The sequence below is a fragment of the Rhinatrema bivittatum genome, chromosome 1, assembly GCF_901001135.1.
Source record: "Rhinatrema bivittatum chromosome 1, aRhiBiv1.1, whole genome shotgun sequence".
NCBI lineage: Eukaryota > Metazoa > Chordata > Amphibia > Gymnophiona > Rhinatrematidae > Rhinatrema > Rhinatrema bivittatum.
Window position 1 is genome coordinate 348871892 of NC_042615.1, and position 19395 is coordinate 348891286.

At 43.0% G+C, this 19395-nt stretch overlaps 1 protein-coding gene across 7 annotated transcripts in view; it reads left to right on the forward strand.

Moving 5' to 3' along the window:
• Window positions 1-19395, forward strand: part of HELQ (helicase, POLQ like) — a 187628-nt gene that overhangs the window by 147433 nt on the left and 20800 nt on the right. For all 7 annotated transcript variants that reach the window (XR_003856394.1, XM_029599498.1, XM_029599489.1 and 4 more), the window contains one exon: window positions 5389-5502. Coding sequence is in view for 6 of the 7 variants with exons in the window: in XM_029599498.1 (XP_029455358.1) it covers window positions 5389-5502 (114 nt within the window). In the remaining variant the exon portion in view is untranslated. The remainder of the gene's footprint in view (window positions 1-5388; window positions 5503-19395) is intronic.

Consider the following 19395-nt stretch of genomic DNA (forward strand, 5'->3'; position numbering starts at 1 on the left):
TCCATTGGACATCATATTCATGTGTTCACATAAGTGTAAATACAATAATTTACCTGACCATTCAATATTGGTATTTAACATTTTTTTCTAAAAAACATTGTACTTTACTCCAATATATTTTTAATTTATGACATTCTGTAAACATATGACAAAATGTATCATTTTGTATTTTACATTTTAAACATAAATTATTATTCCACAATCTCATATAACCTGTTGTTCTAGAAATATAACTTCTATGTATAATTTTAAATTGAATTTCTCTTAAATTTGCTATCATTAAATACTTATAAATTAAAGAAAATGCTATAATAATTTCAGCCAAGCTGCACATTTTGCTTTCAGAAATTAGCGCCTACCCAAAGGTAGGCGCTAATTTCTCCGGGCACTGGGAAAGTGGCGATATTAAGTCGGAGGTCCCGAAAATTAAAAAAAAATAGAAAAAAACATTTTGAAATAGGCTCGCGGGTCGAAAACCGGACGCTCCAATTTTGCCGGCATCCGGTTTCCGAACCCGTGGCTGTCAGTGGGCTCGAGAAACGATGCCGGCAAAATTGAGCGTCGGCTGTCAAACCCATTGACAGCCGCCTCTTTTTACCGCCGGCCCTAATTTTAATAAATTAAAATACGGTATCACACGCACAGGAGAGTGGCCTGTGCGTGCACCGGGAGAGCGGGCGCTCGACTGCTCTCCCGCGATTTTACTGTATCGGCCCGAAAGTGATATAGAAGAGTGTACTGTGCTCTAGGGCACTTGGCTGCAGCAAATTTTCTGGTGCAACCCCAACTTCAGCAGTCACCCTTCACCCCAGATTCCAACAATGAACATCAAAAGTACAATATTATGACACTATAGATGTGAAGATATCTGTGGGCGTTTCCTAACTCAGATTTCCCCAAGCTACGTTCTTATTTTAGCTTAATATTACTACAGAACCTCTCTTAATTTTACTTTGACTGCAGTCGTCCCTTCTCCCCACCTCTACCCCCTCCATTGTTGGGCGGTGCTTTTCATGGTTCATTGCAGCATAGCCTAATTTAAGACTGCGAAAAAAGGATCCTCTCCAGGTTTGATATATTTATCCTTATTTCAAAGTAAACTTTTCTTTATCTGATTGAAACAAAAAAAAAAAAAAAGACTGCTGAAGGGAAGAGTAATTTTTCAGAGTTCTTTAAGGTAAGGCAAATTTTTTAAACTCTCAAGGGAGAGTCCTTCAGCAATTTTTACTTAATTAAAACTATACCTGGTTTTATTTCGGCCTAGAGTGCTATATTAAATGGCAGAATGAAGCCCCGTTCTGTGGCAGCAAAAAGACTCAAATGGCAGAAAGCAAAGCTTGCACAGGCTGCCTATATAGGGAGAAAATAGAGAGTACAAAAAAAGAAAGAAAGAAGATTCTCTCAGAATAGTCATTAGAGGCTGGCTCTCGCTCAAAATGGATAATTGTTTTAGATGCATACCCAGAATTGTTGGAATCAGCAGTTTTACCTATTGATATTCGAATGGTGGCCATCTTGGAATTGTCTCGAGCAAGTGCCAGCTCTGCTCAGCCATATTTATCCAAAGAGCAGGGCCCTCTGATCTTAATCCCCAAAGGTAATAATCAAAATAACTCAATTATTTACAGCCCTACCTAGCTCCGGAGATTATTCTCTTGAGTTGGTTTCCTGCATTGAGGCCTACTGTGCACTAAATAAAAATAAGGAAACAGACACCTCAGGTTATATGTCACTTAAGGCTTCAGGATCTAAGAGCATCATTTAATGGCAAACTTTCTAAAAGAACAAGGCTTCTCCAAGAAACATTAGAAAAAAATTCTCCACAGCCAAAAGAAATTCCAAACAAATTTGGAAGTTGAATATGCAGGAAGTAGTTATGATTCCCTGGAGGAAGGGGAAATGTATTCTGAGGAAGAAGACTCCATAATTCATTTCACAAAGAAGAGATTATATAGTTAATAACTCAAGTAAATGCATCTCTAAGACTTACAGAATATAACAAGGAGGAGACCCCAGATTATGATCCCATAATAAAGGATATATATATATATATATATAAAGCATATATATAAAGTTCTTTCAGAACTGGAGAATATGATTTTATTAGAATTGAAACTCACCAGAATACAGTTTTAGAAAAATGTATTCAAAGCTACATAGTCTATATTTAAAGTATAGGAATCATTAATGCAAATACCAAAGTTGATACTATTCTCGCAATAGTGACCAGAAAAACAACCATTCCTGTGGAAGGGAGCACCATACTTAAGGATCCTCAAGATGGAAAGATAGTACTTTTACTAAAGCATGTGTTCTCATCAAATGCTTTAGCTATTCAGATAGCGATTTGTACCAGTAAAGTATCTAGAGCCCCTACTAAGATGGCTAAGCAACTTATTGAAGGTGATGATAAAGGGAATGGAACAGCTCCCCTATGAGGAAAGACTAAAGAGGTTAGGACTTTTCAGCTTGGAGAAGAGACGGCTGAGGGGGGATATGATAGAGGTGTTTAAAATCATGAGAGGTCTAGAACTGGTAGATGTGAATTGGTTTTTTACTCTTTCGGATAATAGAAAGACTAGGGGGCACTCCATGAAGTTAGCATGTGGCACATTTAAAACTAATCGGAGAAAGTTCTTTTTCACTCAACGCACAATTAAACTCTGGAATTTGTTGCTAGAACTTGTGGTTAGTGCAGTTAGTATAGCTGTGTTTAAAAAAGGATTGGATAAGTTCTTGGAGGAGAAGTCCTTTACCTGCTATTAATTAAGTTGACTTAGATAATAACCACCGCTATTACTAGCAACAGTAACATGGAATAGACTTAGTTTTTGGGTACTTGCCAGGATCTTATGGCCTGGATTGGCCACTGTTTGAAACAGGATGCTGGGCTTGATGGACCCTTGGTCAGACCCAGTATGGCATGTTCTTACATAACTTGAATATGCAGCAGCTTATAATTCTAATGATCTTTATGATATCATAAGTATCTTCACAACTTTTAGTTCTGGCAGTGGATGCTAGAAGATTACTATGGCTGTGACACCGGGCTGCTGATTCCTGGTCCAAAATGCGACTTTCAGGATTGCCTTCAGTTGCAGCAGAGTCATCTCCCTCAGGGATAGCAGAAAACCCTATCTTTCCCCCAGTTCTTCTGGTGAAACCACCATCATCTCCTGAAAACCACCACCATCTCCTGAGTCTTCTAAACTAACATAGTCAAGAAGTGGATCCCCTCGCAATTCAGAGGAGATGTCAACCTAAATCTGCTGAGCAGGCCCAGCCTAAGTGAGCGCAAAACCCAGCCCCCCAACCGGGGGGGGGGGCAGGATCCTGTCTTTTCTGCCATCATGGCATCAAATAACCAAAGATAACTGGGTATGGCTTCTGATTGCATTTCTTCCAGCTCCCATCCATTCCACAGGGGGGTTTCTGCCTTCCAGACCACTCTATTACCTCATCTCCAAATCGAGATTCAGGCCCTGCTTCAGCAACAGTTGATAGAATTGGTTTCAGCATCGCAACTAGGCCAGGGGTTTTACTTCTGTTACTTTTTTCTCCCCTAGAAGCTAATGCTCAACTTGCAGCGCTTAAACACATTTCTGCACTGGGAGAAATTCAAGATGAGCTCTCTATAAATGATTCTCCCCTTTATCCTGCAGGGGGAGTGGATGTGCTCCCTGGACCTCAAGGTTGCATACACTCATGTTCCAATCCGCCCTTCCTGCTGTGTCATCGGCGAGCTTCTCAGTTTTTTCTCTCCTATGATCCTAATAGACTGGGTACACTTGTGACCAAGTGCACTGTATCCAATTGGATAACATCCTACATTCAGCACTGTTACACTGCAGCGGGACTTGACCTCACTATTCCAATAAGGGCTCACCAAGTGAGAGCTATGGCTTTTTCCATTGCACATTCGAAGGAAGATATCTGCAAAGCTGTCATTGGTATACACACTCATTTTGCACTACTGTTTGGACAACCTTTCAAGGACTGACAGTAGTTCTGGACAGTCAGTGTTGCAGAACATAGTCTTCAAGTCATCTGCTTTCCACGGTGGAGTCTGAGTTGCTTATTAAGAAAATGCTCTGCTGCAACCCTCAGCTTAGCAACTACTTGAGATGTTGTCTTACAATACAAGTTCAGGGACCTTCATTTCCAGTTATTCTGTTTTTCCTGGAAATTTCAATGTTATAATAAAAGATGACAGTGGAAAAAATGACATAACGCAGGAGAAAAATCAGTGGGAAAAGTCACATTTCCACTGATTCCCTTTTTATTCTAACATGGAAATTCCCAGGCAAAATAAAATAAAACCTGAAAAATAAGATCCCTACACATTTTTTTTATGTTGTGCATGATTATGGGATAGGGGATGGGTGGGGAGAAGGCTTGTTAGAGGTGGGGTAAGGGCTTTTGTCAAAACGTTCATAACCTTGTTGTTTCATGATATTTCTGTGTTTCAGCTCCTAGTTATGATCTTCAATAAACTTTGAATTAAAAAAAAGAAAACTGCAGAATGTGGTACTATCCTATAGGTTATTTTTCCCAAAAAAGGACAGGATGAGGGCTTCAGAGATGGCTGGCAGTTCTTTACCCTGCAGTATTATATTTGATAAGCCCCCTTATAGTGGATCATTGTATATTAGCTCCCCATCAGATTCTGCATACAATTCAAGTTTCTCTTGCTTAGAAATGCATTCGCTCTGCAGTTCCTCATTTAACTATTATCTTTTCTCTCCTTCTTCCCTTCCTCTTGAACTTGTTCATCAGGCAAGTTGCTCTTGTCCGTCTTCCTCCCCCACTGCCAGCTCTCTACTGTGTGCTTTCCACCTAGCTGAAATCTATGTATGGAATAGACTTGCTGATTGTGTCATGCTCCCTCTCTGCCCATATTCAAATCCAGTCTAAAATATCACCTTTTTGAGGCTGATTTAAATTCTAACCACATCTCTGCAATAAATTCACTTCCCACGGACTCATGTATGTGTATCTTGACTAAACTGTAAATTCTATGAAACAGGGACTGTTTTCTATATGTATCTGTATAGTGCTAAGCAGGTCTAGAAGCCTTTCAAAAATAAGTGGTAATTCTACCTTTTTTCCAGATAGATAAAATGTATATGTGGCCATGTACTTACATAATTTTAGGACCACTAGAAAACCCTTTTGCTTAAAAAATATGTATATATGATTTCCTTAGATACTTTAAAAAAAAGAGTACATTTTTATGGTTTAAAAACTATTGTAAAACTCATTAAATCCCTTGGACCTATGAATGTGTATGTAGTAAAGTTCAGTACATAGTTGCTTTCTGCCAAAATGTGATCTTTATTTATAAATTAATATGAACTTTTTTTCATCACATCTTTACTTCACTTGCAGGAGCTGGATGAATTCTGGGCCTATAAACCCTTATTAATAGAAGTTACAAAGAGATTAACTTATTGTGTAAAACCAGAACTCATCCCACTGATGGAAGTTGCTGGCATTTTGGAGGTTGGTACCCATAATGTAGTGTATTATAGGGCAATCTCAATTAAGGACTCAATCCGTGATCATTGGTCAATGTTCCATCATATTCCACAGGTTAGCATGTTACTGGTCTGTTTACTTCAGGTATCAGCCCAAGTTTAGTTCCTTATCATACCATAATTAACTTTGGGGAATAAATTATAAAACTTAACCAGAATGATGTGGACAGCAGTAACTGAGACATTTCTTGCCACTATTAATTTCTATGGAAATTGATATATCTTAATAATAAAAATTGTTATGTAGCATCTACTATCCAAGCAAAATCTCAATACACTTCATAATTTTAACCCTTGAGGTCTATACATAGTCACGTGTAGCTCCTGGCAACTTGTGCCTTGCTGAGTAGTTTAGAAAGTGGGGAATATTGATCTTATTAACCAATAATGTTGTGGATGTCCTCAAGATTGGTCAGTTCCAGAGCAGGCCATATCGCATTTATGCTGAATTATCTTCAGCTTTGTGTTTCAGTAGGGAAAGTTTAGGCTTCAGCATTGCTGTTAGCATTTTGCTAACCTGCCTAGAAGGAACTGCTATGTTAAGCTTAGACTCCAAAGATCAGAAATATTATGGATATCTAGGAGAAATTGAACTCGTACAGTATTTCCTCAATTATTTGGATAGAAATGAAACCAAGAATCAATTCCTGATCATCCTGCAGACACATGAGTTTATTCTACCCTGCTAGCAGATGACCATAAACAACTTTTCCAGTAACATAGTCATTCCTATTAGTAGTGGTATGGCATAGTCACTTGCTGGTATTCTCTGTCTCCAGCAGGTGGTGGACATGTTTTGGTCTAGTACCGCAGGATACTTACTCTCAGGGTCTGGTTTATTTTTGCCTACCCTTGGTAGAGAAGATTCGTCCTTGTTCCTAGGACTCTTCTCATGGAGGAATGAGGCTCAGGTTTCCTGGGGCAACTGTACTAATTGCACTAGTTAAACTGGCATTCTCTGGGCTCCCTGCTTAAGCAGGTTCCAGCTTATCTCCCTGGCTGAGCAAAGGTATTTGAGGGTTGTGGGGGATGTGCTCTCCCTTCATGACCCATGGTTATTTTTTGTCACACTTTTTTATTTTTAATTTGACTTCTCTTCCCTTCTTCCTGCCCCTTCCCCACCTCTGGCTTGAATTTGAAATGTCAGCAGCTCATGAAGCTAAAGTTGTTAAAAAAAAAAAAAAAAAAAAAAAAAAAAAAAGGAAAAGAACGAGGCATCTTCAGCCGGCCAGACCAGTCCAGACACATGGGTTTATGGCTCCTAACCAGCAGATGGAGACAGACTAACAGGCTTATTAACATCACACTATATAGGTTCCCATGCTGACCTCAGCCTGCCAATATTTTCTGTCTCCAGCAGATGGCAGGCAAACATCCCATGCTGTGAGCCAAGGCCTGATTAGGCCAGGTAAAGAAGATAGAAATTTGGATAGGCGGCTCCTGAGGTGAAATTCTTGTACTCCCACACTCATTTAAGCACAGCCAGTGAACCAGGAGGTTTCCAGTTATTAGACCAGGGTTCTTTCCTGCTATTGTCACTGGAATTCTCCAAGAGCAAGCAGGATTTTTATTTATTTGAAAATAATTATTCCGCAACTTTCAAATTTAAAATTTGTCCAGGGTGGAACACATAAGTACATACATAATACATAAGTATCAACAAATATATAACAAATAACACCTATATTGCATAGACATTACATAAAATTGACACATCTCATTAATACCATGTACTACTTGAAAAGTTTTTTACTCCCTTCCTGAAGTGTTTCACCTTCTGCATTCCTCTCAACTCAACTGGCAAATTATTCCATTGTGCTGGAGCAACAAATGAAGAAGTTCCGGATTCAGTTCAAGATACCCTACCCTCTTTCACTGATGGCACGTTCAGTAAACCCATGGATTGTGAACACAAAGTTCTACTTGTGGTATAATATGATAGCATTTTCTTATTTACTGTCTATCCCCATATACCAACTTAGTACCCTAGACATTAGACGAACCCTTGCCTGAAATTTTACTGGTAACCAGTGTAGGTGCTGGAGCACGGATGATACATGCTCAAATTCAGGCAAACCCAAACAAATCTGCGCTGCAGCATTCTATAATATATGCAGTGTTCTCAGCAAGTTGTCTTGCAGACCCACCAGCAGTGTTCCTTAATAGTCGAGTTGACTCAAGACGATTGAAGTACAGTCCTAAATGGTCCCTTGGGCAAAAAAAGGGTGTACTGGTTTCAATAGTTTCAGCTTATAAAATCTGACATTTGATACACAACTAACATGTGGCTTCATTGACAAAGAAGAGTCTAAGACTACTCCCAGGCTGCGAATTTCAGACAAAATTTTAAACTGGTTACCCTCAATTACTAAACTGGAATTGACCTGAGTAACTGGCAGTCCTCACACTTGGGTGAGCCTGGCATGGAACTTTGATTTCAAAACTTCTAGAAACTTTTAGAATGCTCTACTGACCCTGCATCCAGCTCTCTGCCTCTTAGGCAGGGCCCCACATTTCACCTTCCTGTCTCCTAGGCAGAGCCCCTCAGTCCATGATAAAGCTAAGACTAGGAGAAACAACTCCAAGGGAGTCATGAGAACTGACATCCTGCTGTCCTCGAAGAACACTTGTCAAAGATAAACTCTGCTTTCTTCAAGGACAAGCAGGATAGTATATTCTCACATATAGGTGATTACCCAGGTACAGGCTGCCTCAAACAAAAAGGAGAAAACCTAACTGCTAAAGGCAGCATGTAGACAGATGGACTCAGGATCAGTGAGTTTATGCTCCCCTGCCAGCAGATTGAGTTAGAGCAAGCTAATGTCACAGTATATATAACCCTGCAGTGACCCCAGCCTGCCAGTATTCTCCGTCTCCAGCAGATTGTGGAGGAGCATCTCTCTATGGGGACTGCTTTGGCTCTTTGAAAAGAGAAATTTGGGCTGAGCACATGGGATCCAAGATGGTGCCTGAATAGTAGGCTGTGTGAGAAGGAAGCTCCCGAGTTACGATTTTCTTTGAAAAAGATGCCGCATACAAAGAGAAAAGGGAGGGTCGGGGTCGAGACCCCGACTACCCTGGCTCCTACCTCCTCACAGCTTTCAATCGGGAGTTTTTTCTCACCAAGTAGCGCAAGCACCCCGGGAGAAGTGCCAGATGTCGGCGCAGATGTGGAGTAAACATTGACGCAGCAGGGCCTAAACATCTCGTTGAGCCCCGGGGCTCCCCTGAAGTCTGTACCTCCTTGTCTCGCTCTAACCTCGGATTTGGGAATGAAAGACCGACCAGAGATGCCGGATTCTCCAAACCCCATCGAGGGAAATCCGAGGGAAGAAGAAGTGAGCATAAAAGTCAGAGGTGAAGGAAATCCCCAGACTTCGACACCGGAGGAGCAGAAGGACTGGGCGGTGGCCCCGAGTGAGAGGCAAGTACGCCGCTTGAAGGAAACAGTGAGTTTAAACGCTATCTCAAGCGAACCACAAACGCCTATAACTTTGGAAAATGTATGGGCAGTCCTAATGGAATTAAAAGTCCCCATTGAGAGTTTAAATAATACTCTGTTAGAAACACAGAATCGTGTTTCTCAGATAGATCCTATTGTGACTGTTCACAAAGAAAAATTACAAGGCCTTGAAAACAGAGTGGCTCAAGTGGAAAAGGCCCAGATAGGGCTGATACATGGAGAAATGGCAAATGCTCGGAGAATTGAAACTATAGAAAATCAAACTAGATATAATAATCTAAGAATACTCAACTTTCCAAGTGTAAAATTAATATCCTCTTATGAGTTGTATAAGAAATACTTAATGGAAGTGTTGATGTTAACAGCAGAGGAGATACCTACAATTGCAAAGATTTTCTTTGTGATACAAGGGAAAACAGAGAATGAAGATCAAGAAAAAAGAGGTTTACAACAGCAAGAGTTAGACAATATTACAGCTTTCTTAGAACAAAGTATGTCTGAACAAATTGAACATCGAGGGAAATTTGTACATGCAGTAGATAGAGACAAGATATTAAAATTGGCTCTTAGAAATAGAGACAAGTTGTTTTTGGAACAAAAAATATGGACATTCCCCGATATAACAAAGGCTACACAATTACGTAGGAAAACATTTCTCCAGATGTGCCAAGAGGCAAAAAACCTCGGAGCACAGATTACAATTTATTACCCCAGTAAATGTGTAGTAAAATTCCAGAATGATAGGTTTGTGTTTTTAGAACCGCTTGAATTGCGTAAATTTCTTGATGCAAAATTACCTAAGCACTGAGACCTTATCTAGGGATTATGTTAATAAGCGCTACATAACCTACTTATTGATTTTGATGTATATGCTTCTTAAATTGCTCAATTTTATATCTTCTTGGATCCTATAATACTTTATAACAGGGGTTTTCTGCTTTAGATATAAGGCTGTATATTTAGTAAAATATTGCTTGCAAAAATAAAATTTCTGTTTTAGGTCTTTAATATATAGTACAGCCATGGTATTACTAATAATAATTTGTTATATGTACCTAATCTGTGACAAGCTGGTATTGCTGTCTATGTTTGTTTAAATGCATTAAAAAATAAATTTAAAAAAAAAAAAGAGAGAGAAATTTGAAATTCTAAATTCAGGAAAAGAAAGCCCCGCTCTCCTGAGGTGGTACCTAAAGATCCCTCCCCCGGTTGAGAATTTCTGAGGTGATTGTGCCTTGGTCCAGTAGCTGGGTTTCCCGGAATGAATTTAGTTGCTAGTTTAGCTGAAAGGCAGCAGGTGTAGGAGGCCAAGCGCGGCGGTGACGGCAGATGCCCTCTACCCTCGCAGCTGGAGACTGTCTCTGTACTCAGCCGGTAAGCGCTGAGCTTAGGTAAGGTTTAAAAACAAAAAAAGAAAAAATGTTTTACCTAAATCAGTTCTCTGGTCTCAGTTCTCGGCACGCCATGCCAGTGTTCGTTCTCACTCCCGTTAGGGTTGGGGAACTGAGCAACCTGGCAGGTTGAGAGGCCCCCGGTGGGCTAGGCCGTGCACTTAAGCTTTTTTCTTGCATGCCATTTGGTAGGCCACGGCGGCCATTTTCACACACTCTTGGGCGTGTTCTGCTTCTCTCTAAAGGCCATTGGTGTGCGCAGTGTGTCGGCTCTGCGCATGCATTGTGCACTCGGTTTTTGGGCTTGCTTTTTACACGCACAAACGTTTTACACATTTAACTTGGCGCACAGGTTGTGCATGTGCCTTGCTACGCTTTCTTCTGGGCACATTTGTTTTGAGCACGAGCTGCTACGATGCATGTTTACCGCAGTGATGGCGCTGGTAAGCAAGAAGCCCAAGCATCTTCCTATTTGTGTTGCCTATCATATTAGGGCTTCAGCCTGCCCTGGCTTCTAACCTGTCAGCGCTGCTCAGACGCTCAGGGAGAGTTGTCTTCCTCAGATTTTGCTAAGCCTGGCTCTTCCCATTCTGATGGGAAGAGCCAGTTCTTGATTCTCCTTTGACTGGCTCCTCCGCTGGCAAGGGCAGTTCTGTGGGACCAGCTCCAGTTCGTTCTGGGCTTGGTCTGGACCTAGCTGCTTTTTCTTGGAATTGTTTCAAGGCTTACAAGCCATTCTTCAGGCTCAGTCCTCCGCTTCCCCCATTTCTGTCAGCCAGTGGCTCCTCCTTCTTCCAGTCTTATGCTTAAGCGCCGGAGCTCACCTCAGTCCCTGCAGGTGTTCCCAACAGGAATCCGGATGGCACTGATGATGAGCATGATCCCGATTCCCTGGAATATGGAGAAATATCTCCAAGACTGGAACCGTATTGAACCATGTTGCGGTTCTTTCAAAGAGATGAACTGCCGGCTCTGATTTCCCAGACCTTGAAACAGCTGGGTGTTCCTGGTTCGGAGGCTATGTCAGCGCCGAGGAAGAATCCTATTTTGGTTTCCTTATGTAAAGCCTCTTGTTTTTTTCCCAGTGATGGATGCCATCCAGGAATTGATCTGGAATGGGATGCCCCAGAGGCAAATTTTAAAGGGAGTCGGATATTGGAAGGCCTGTACCCTCTGGTTCCGGCTGTGAGTGAGCATTTGCGTTTTCCCAAAGTGGATGCTCTGATATGTGCCGTGTCTAAGTGGACAACTATCCCCGTAGAGGGAGGAGAGACTTAGAAGGATGTACGCGACAGAGGGATTGAGGCTATTCTTAAGCAAGCCTTTAGGGCAATGGCGATGAATTTACAGATTGCCTCCTGTTGCGCCCTAGTAGCGAGATTTTGTCTGCTTCTCTCTCAGGAGGTTGATGAGTCTGGAGGGAATTCCAGAGCGGATATGGAGCCTGCTGCCACCTTTATAGCAGGCGCAGGCTGTGATTTGGTCCGGACCTCGGCCAGAGGAGTGGCTTCAGTGATCGCAGCCAGGTGGTAATTCTGGTTGCGAAATTGGTCAGCTGACACAGCTTCCAAAGCCAATCTTACCAAGATGCCCTTTAAAGGCTCACTCTTGTTAGGGAGCGAGTTGGAGAAACTGGCCAGTAAGTGTGGCAAGTCTGGTGCCTCGGTTGCCAGAGGGTAAGAAACAGTTATAGTGCCCCTGTATGAGGGGTAGTTTCTGGGGTTCCAGGTGCTTTTGTCCCAGAGAAGGACGACCCTTCAGTGGACTCAGCCTTTCGGTAGGTCTCAGTCCTTTCGTCCCCGGCAGCCCAAGAAAAGTGTTTGCGTGGGTGGTGGACTTTCCCAAGCTTCCCAATGAAGATTTGCCAACCCACTTTCCAGAAAAGGAAATAGAGGGGCGTCGCTCTCTCGTTTATGAAGGTGGATCAAGATTACATCGGACCAGTGGTTCCTCGAGGTGATACACCAAAGGGTATGCACTGGAATTTCACAGTATTCCTCAGGACGTGTTCATGGTGTCCCCTTGCCACTCCCCACAGAAGAAGCAGGCAGTTGAGTTCATGCTTCAAAAGCTCCTCAGATTGAAGGCTGTGCTTCCCGTGCCCATGTCTCAAGAAAGTATGGGACGATATTCCATTAATTTTGTTGTGTCCAAGAAGGAGGGCTCCTTTTGTCCCATCCTGGATCTCAAGAGGGTCAATCATCACTTGAAGGTGACTCATTTTCGAATGGAAACCTTATGCTCTGAAATAATGGTGGTGCATTTGGGGGAAATTCTGACCTCCTTGGTTCTGTCAGAGGCTTACCTTCATAATTCCCATCTGATTGGAACACCAACTCTTTCTATGCTTTGCGGTGTTGGGGCGCCATTATTGGTTTTGAGCGCTGCCTTTTGGTCTCGCTCTCAGAACATTTTCCAAGATTATGGTGGTGGTAGCAGTGGCCTTGTGAAAAGAAGGAATCCTAGTGCACCTGTATTTGGACGACTGGCTAATTTGAGCCCAAGTCTCAGGAAGAGAGCTACCTGGTGACACACAAGGTGATCTCCTTATTGCAGGAGCTTGGTTGGGTGGTGAACCTGACCATAAGAACATGCCATACTGAGTCAGACCAAGGGTCCATCAAACCTAGCATCCTGTTTCCAACAGTGGCCAATCCAGGCCATAAGAACCTGGCAAGTACCCAAAAACTAAGTCTATTCCATGTTACCGTTGCTAGAGATAGCAGTGGCTATTTTCTAAGTCAACTTAATTAATAGCAGGTAATGGACATCTCCTCCAAGAATTTATCCAATCCTTTTTTAAACACAGCTATACTAACTGCACTAACCACATCCTCTGGCAACAAATTCCAGGGTTTTCAACCATCCCAGTTGTTGTAGTATCTTGGAGTCCAGTTCGACACGGGACAGGACAGAGTTTTCCTACTGGAAGTTCATATACAGAGAATAATGTCTCAAGTGCGTTAGTTGAACACCATACATCCAACAGTGTGGTCCTACTTACAGGCAGCTATCCTGGAAGTGGTGCTGTGGGCAAGGGTGCATATGCATCCTCTTCAGCGCTCTCTGCTGTCTCGTTGGAACCCGCAGTCTCAGGATTCTCATCTGAGAAAGGGAGTTCCCTTGTCTGCTCCAGCCTTGTTGGTACTCACGACAGATACGAGTCTCCATGGTTGGGGGATGAGGGAGGGGGCTCACTGTCGGGAATTAACAGCCCAGGGCGCTGGAATGCCAAAGATTCCTGCTGGAACATAGTCACCTGGAGGCCCGGGCGATACTTCTGGCATGCTTGCAGTTCAGCCACAGGCTGCGGAATCAAGTAGTTCGCATAATGTCAGACAACATGGTGACCTATATCAATCACTAGGGAAGAACCAAGAGCCAGCAAGTGTCGCAGGAAATAGACCAGCTGATGAAATGTTTGGAAGGTCATCTGCAGATGATCTCGGCCTCTCACGTTGCAGGAAAAGACAACGTAAGAGCGGACTTTCTCAGCAGGGGAGAGTTTGGACCCCGGAGAGTGGGTGTTGTCAGCTGAAGTGTTTCAGCTGGTTGTGGATCGCTGGGGCCTTCCATTCCTAGACCTGCTGGCAATTTCTCGAAATGTGAAGGTTCCTCGCTTCTACAGTCACAGGAGAGATCCGTGGTCCCTGGGAATAGACGTTCTTATACAGGTCTGGCCAGAAGACACATTGCTTTATGCCTTTCCTCCATGGCCCTCGCTGGGCAGGACTATTCACCAAATCGAAGACCTCATGGGGCTAGTTCTCCTGGTGGTGCCGGACTGGCCCAGGCATCTGTGGTTTGCGGATTTGTGATGACTTCTGGTGGAAGCCCCCTTCGTCTTCCATTGCACATGGATCTGCTTCAGCAGGGACCAGTTCTTCATGAGGATATGACTTGATTCTGTCTTACTGTTTGGCCCCTGAGAGGGCTCGCAAGTTAAAGCATGGTTATTCCTCTGCAGTGATTGCCACTTTACTCCATGCTCACAAATTCTCCACTTCCTTGGTTTATGTGCAGGTTTGGAGAGTTTTTGAGGCCTGGTGTGAGGAGCGGGGTGTTCTTCCTCGTTTAATTAAAGATCAGTCTCATTCTGGAGTTTTTGCAGGATTGATTGAATAAAGGCTTGGCCCTTAATTCCTTGAAGGTGTAGGTTGCGGCTCTTGCCTGTTTCAGAAGCCTGGTAAATGATGTGGCTTGTTCCATTGTGGAGTCTTAATTTGGTGCTGGACTTTTTGGAGGGCCTTATGTTCTGACCACTGAATAGCCTTTCCTTATGGTTGTTGACTTTGAAGACTGTGTTCCTGGTAGCTATATGTTCTGCGTGTTGGATTTCTGAGCCGCAGGCCTTGTCTTGTTGGGAGCCGTTCCTTCGGATGACTCAAAGGGCATTACAGCGGGGTTCTGTTCCAATCTTCTTGCCCAAGGTAGTCTCAGACTTTCATTTGAATCAATCCATCTCCTTGCCATCCCTGGATAAGGTCAGGGATGCGGAGGAGTTTCGCTTTTTGCGCTTCTTGGATGTTAAGCGTCTTGTGCGGTATCTGGAGGTCTCTGAGTCTTTTCGAAAGATGGATTGCCTGTTTGTTCTCCATGGCAGGAGTAAGCAGGGCACTCCAGTTCCGTGGGCTACCATAGCTCGTTGGATTAAGGAGGTGGTCACAGCCGCATATGTGGATGCTGGAAAGCCATTGCCTACTCAGGTTAGGGCTTATTCCACTAGGGCTCAGGCAGTGTCATGGGCGGAGTTTAGTCTGTTGTCTCCAGTCAATATCTGCCAAGCTGCGACGTGGTCTTCCTTGCACATTTTTTCCAGGTTTTGTTGTCTGGATGTGCAGCCTTTGCATGGGCTGTGTTCACTGGAACATAGGCAGCCTCCCACCTTGTTGGGGTGTAGCTTTGGTACATCCCACTGGTCCTGAGTCCATCTGTCTACATGCTAGGAAATAGAGAAATTACTTACCTGATAATTTTGTTTTCCTTAGTGTAGACAGATGGTCTCAGCTTCCTGCCCTCAGCTGCCACATGAGTATGTCAGTAGTCCTCCTCTGGGGCTCTGAGTCCCAAAGGATTACTGGTAAGTATTCATCCAGTCCCTAGCTTGGGGTACCTAGAATCTTATGTGAGTTCACCGTTTATGGTTGGTTGAGTGCAGTTATGTTTATCTGTTTTTAATTATGTTTTTAATCAAGTTTTTTGCTAGTCTGTCCACAATTGCTTTTGAAGAGAATACTGGCAGGCTGGGGTCATTGCAGGGTTATATATACTGTGACGTCAGCTTGCTCCGTCTCCATCTGCTGGTAGAGGAGCATAAACCTACTGCTCCTGAGTCCATCTGTCTACACTAAGGAAAACAAAATTATCAGGTAAGTAATTTCTCCATTCCCTCCACTCCCCCACACACACTTCTCTCCAAGGCAGCCAAAGCAAAAACAGGCCCTAGGAGAGAATAAAGCTGGATTCTATACTTCCAAGAGACTTCGTAAGACAGACTGATTTAAAATACAGCTTTGCAGCAAGAGCCCATGCCAGAAACAGAGATGTAGTGTGAAAGTGTGATTGTACTTGTGCTTTTATTTTTGTTTTACATAGATATGTTTGGCTATATGTTGTATTGTGACGATTTTATGATTGTACTTTTGTAATCCGTGCTGGACTTACATCAGGAAGTAGTAGAATATAAGAGAATTTAAATAAATAAAGCATGGTGAAAATGCCACCTTGACATGTCAGAAGCAAACTCAGGCAGAGCTCCAGCACAGTGAACTTTGACATACCTGCTCGACCCAGGTCCTTCTGAGCGAAGGAAAGGGCTCAGATCCCTAACCAAAAACAATAGCTCCTGACCACAGACTGCACAGGGTTTTCTAGTGTTGGAAGTAAACATGAGTAGATTTTCTGGAGCTGTAGAGCCCTCTAGCAAGAAACTGCTGACTTTCAAGTATCTGAAGAGTAATAACAAATTGCTTATACATACCTGTGTATAATGGTAGTACTCAGGTAGCACATGCATAGGACCCATGCATGTGTGGAAAAAACTTTGAAGAAGGTGAAAAGGCACAGGGTCTGTGGCAGACTCTGCTTGACAAGTGATCACTAATAAAAACGTGACCATCCAGGATCAGATACAATAGGAACAAGAGTGTTGAAACATGAAAAAGCTACCAACCATTAGGAGCACCATACTAAGACACCACAATACAGTGGAAAGCTCACCCACCAAAAAGCACATGCAAGGCAGTCCTTTATCAACCATCTGGTGGGACAAACACCAGATTCACCCATGTGAAAGTAAATTGCAATGGCCAGTCAAGTGACCCACCAAAATGCTAAAGGCATTCCAAATAGAAGTCTGGCAAAAAAATAGGGGAAAGGGAAGTGGTCCTTTTCTGGAAGCCTTACAGTAAGACTTTTCCATTCTACATCATGGCCTATCCCTGAAATCTCTTCTGAATGCCAGAACAACAGAAGACAAATAAGGAAGCAAATTCCAGGGCTGTCAAGGACAGAAAAGTAACCCTAAGTTTAGAAATTGGCATTGGGCAGTACATCAACCATACCAACTCCCTGATCGGCATACACTCAAGGAGCTTCCACTGAGGCTAACTCAGCCAGTAGGGTTGAACATCTCTGTAGACATGGGGCAATGTAAACTGAGAGGTTCAAATAAAATTTAATATAAACCTGAAATTCCCACAAGGATAAGAACACCTTGTGGAAGAAGTCCAAAGACTTCTCTGTTAAGAGACAGATACAGGAATGCCACAGGATTTAGCACCTGTGGGAATGTTTATCTATCCTTGACCAGAGATCCATGAGGGTTCCAGACTAGATTCAGTTTGACCAGCAGAATTGGCTCCTCACCTACTTGGCAAAGGGCTTTAAGTCCTACTGCCAGAGATAGCCTGTTCATCAATAGAATGACTCTTATATGAGGCAAAAAGACAACGGTATAGACAAGGACCACCTTGTCAGGCAATGAACTTTCACAACTTTCAGAGTCACAATAATTGCCCTTACCTGAAAGAGGAGGGGGAAAGAACCCCAAATGACTTCACCGTGGACACGGAGCTTCCCATGCAAGAGTCCAAACCCAGGATGCTTGCATTCATGGTCAGGACAAGTTATGCTAGACAACCACAGAAGAATTCAGCCACCAGGACCATGTGAGACTCGTAACTGAATATATGTCTGTTGAAAAGCATAGAGGATGGAACCATCCCTCCCTCAGTGGCCCAGGCACAGCCCAAGTGTGATACTGAATTGCTAGGAAATGGGTGCAGAGCAAAATGCACTCCCCATATGCAGGAGAAATCCCTCACCTGCTGCTGGGGAGCAGAGCCCTACTAGACGGAAGCCATTGACAAAGCCACGGGAAGCCATGCAATATCCTGGCTATGTGGAGCACACAGTAGCAGTATGAATGCACCTCCCCTGACAGTGCCCAGAATCCTGCAGGGTACTGAAGACTGATAAGGAAGCAAGCAATTTAGAAGCAAAGCCACCTGGAGAAGGGAAAGTGAAAATGATCCCCTTCTCTGAGCAGAAAAATAAGGCACTGAGAGGAAAACCCACTTAGGTTTCCCTTAGCAAGCCTAAAACACATTTACATTGAAGATGGGATTAAGTGTGCAACTTTATAGAGTCAACAGTATATATACAATCAGATCTCTATCCCCCATCTGTGATGCAAGCTGAATATCTGGAGATGCTCTCTGGATCCAGGCAATGACTCTCTTTTTTACCAAAGCCCCCTACGCTCTGCATGAGAGCGCGATACTACTCTGGTTAGATGGAGAGGGAGGTGGGCTTAACTCCCTTACTACAGTGTTCCACTGGTAAAAGACCAAGTAGCTAGTGACTGAACAATAGGACATTACTGACACAAAAACAGTAACTGCTTTCAAGAATATAAGTGAAAAGGTCTACCTGACCCTTCATTTTACCTGCCTAGCTCCATATAGCTTCTCCAATCTTTGGCTAGCCAAAGGCTGTGCTATTGAGGGCTATAGCCCCTGTAAGACCAAAGAACTATTGCATAAGCCCTAGAAACTCCTTAAGAACATAAGAAATTGCCATGCTGGGTCAGACCAAGGGTCCATCAAGCCCAGTATTCTGTTTCCAACAGAGGCTAAACCAGGCCACAGGAACCTGGCAAGTACCAAACACCAAGAAGATCCCATGCTACTGATGCCAGTAATAGCAGAGGCCATTCCCTAAGTCAACTTGATTAATAGCAGTTAATTGACTTCTCCAAGAACTTATCCAAACCTTTTTTGAACCCAGCTACACTAACTGCACTAACCACATCCCCTGGCAACACATTCCAGAGCTTAATTGTGCGTTACGTGAAAAATAATTTTCTCCAATTAGTCTTAAATGTGCTACTTGCTAACTTCATGGAGTGCCCCCAAGTCCTTCTATTATCCAAAAGTGTAAATAACCAATTTACATCTACTCGTTCAAGACCTCTCATGATTTTAAAGACCTCTATCATATCCCCCCTCAGCCGTCTCTTCTCCAAGCTGAATAGCCCTAACCTCTTCAGCCTTTTCTCATAGGGGATTTGTTCCATAGAAACATAGAAACATAGAAATGACGGCAGAAGAAGACCAAACGGCCCATCCAGTCTGCCCAGCAAGCTTCATATTTTTTTCTCATATTTATCTGTTTCTCTTAGCTCTTTTATCATTTTGGTTGCCCTTCTCTGTACCTTCTCCATCGCAACTATATCTTTTTTGAGATGCGGCAACCAGAATTGTACATAGTATTCAAAGTGCAGCCTCACCATGGAGCGATAAAGAGGCATTATGACATTTTCCGTTTTATTAACCATGCCCTTCCTAATAATTCCTAACATTCTGTTTGCTTTTTTGACTGCTGCAGCACACTGAACTGATCTTTTTCCTGGGTGGTAGTTCTTAATATGGAATCTAACATCGTGTAACTACTCCATGGGTTATTTTTCCCTATATGGCAACACCTTGCACTTGTCCACATT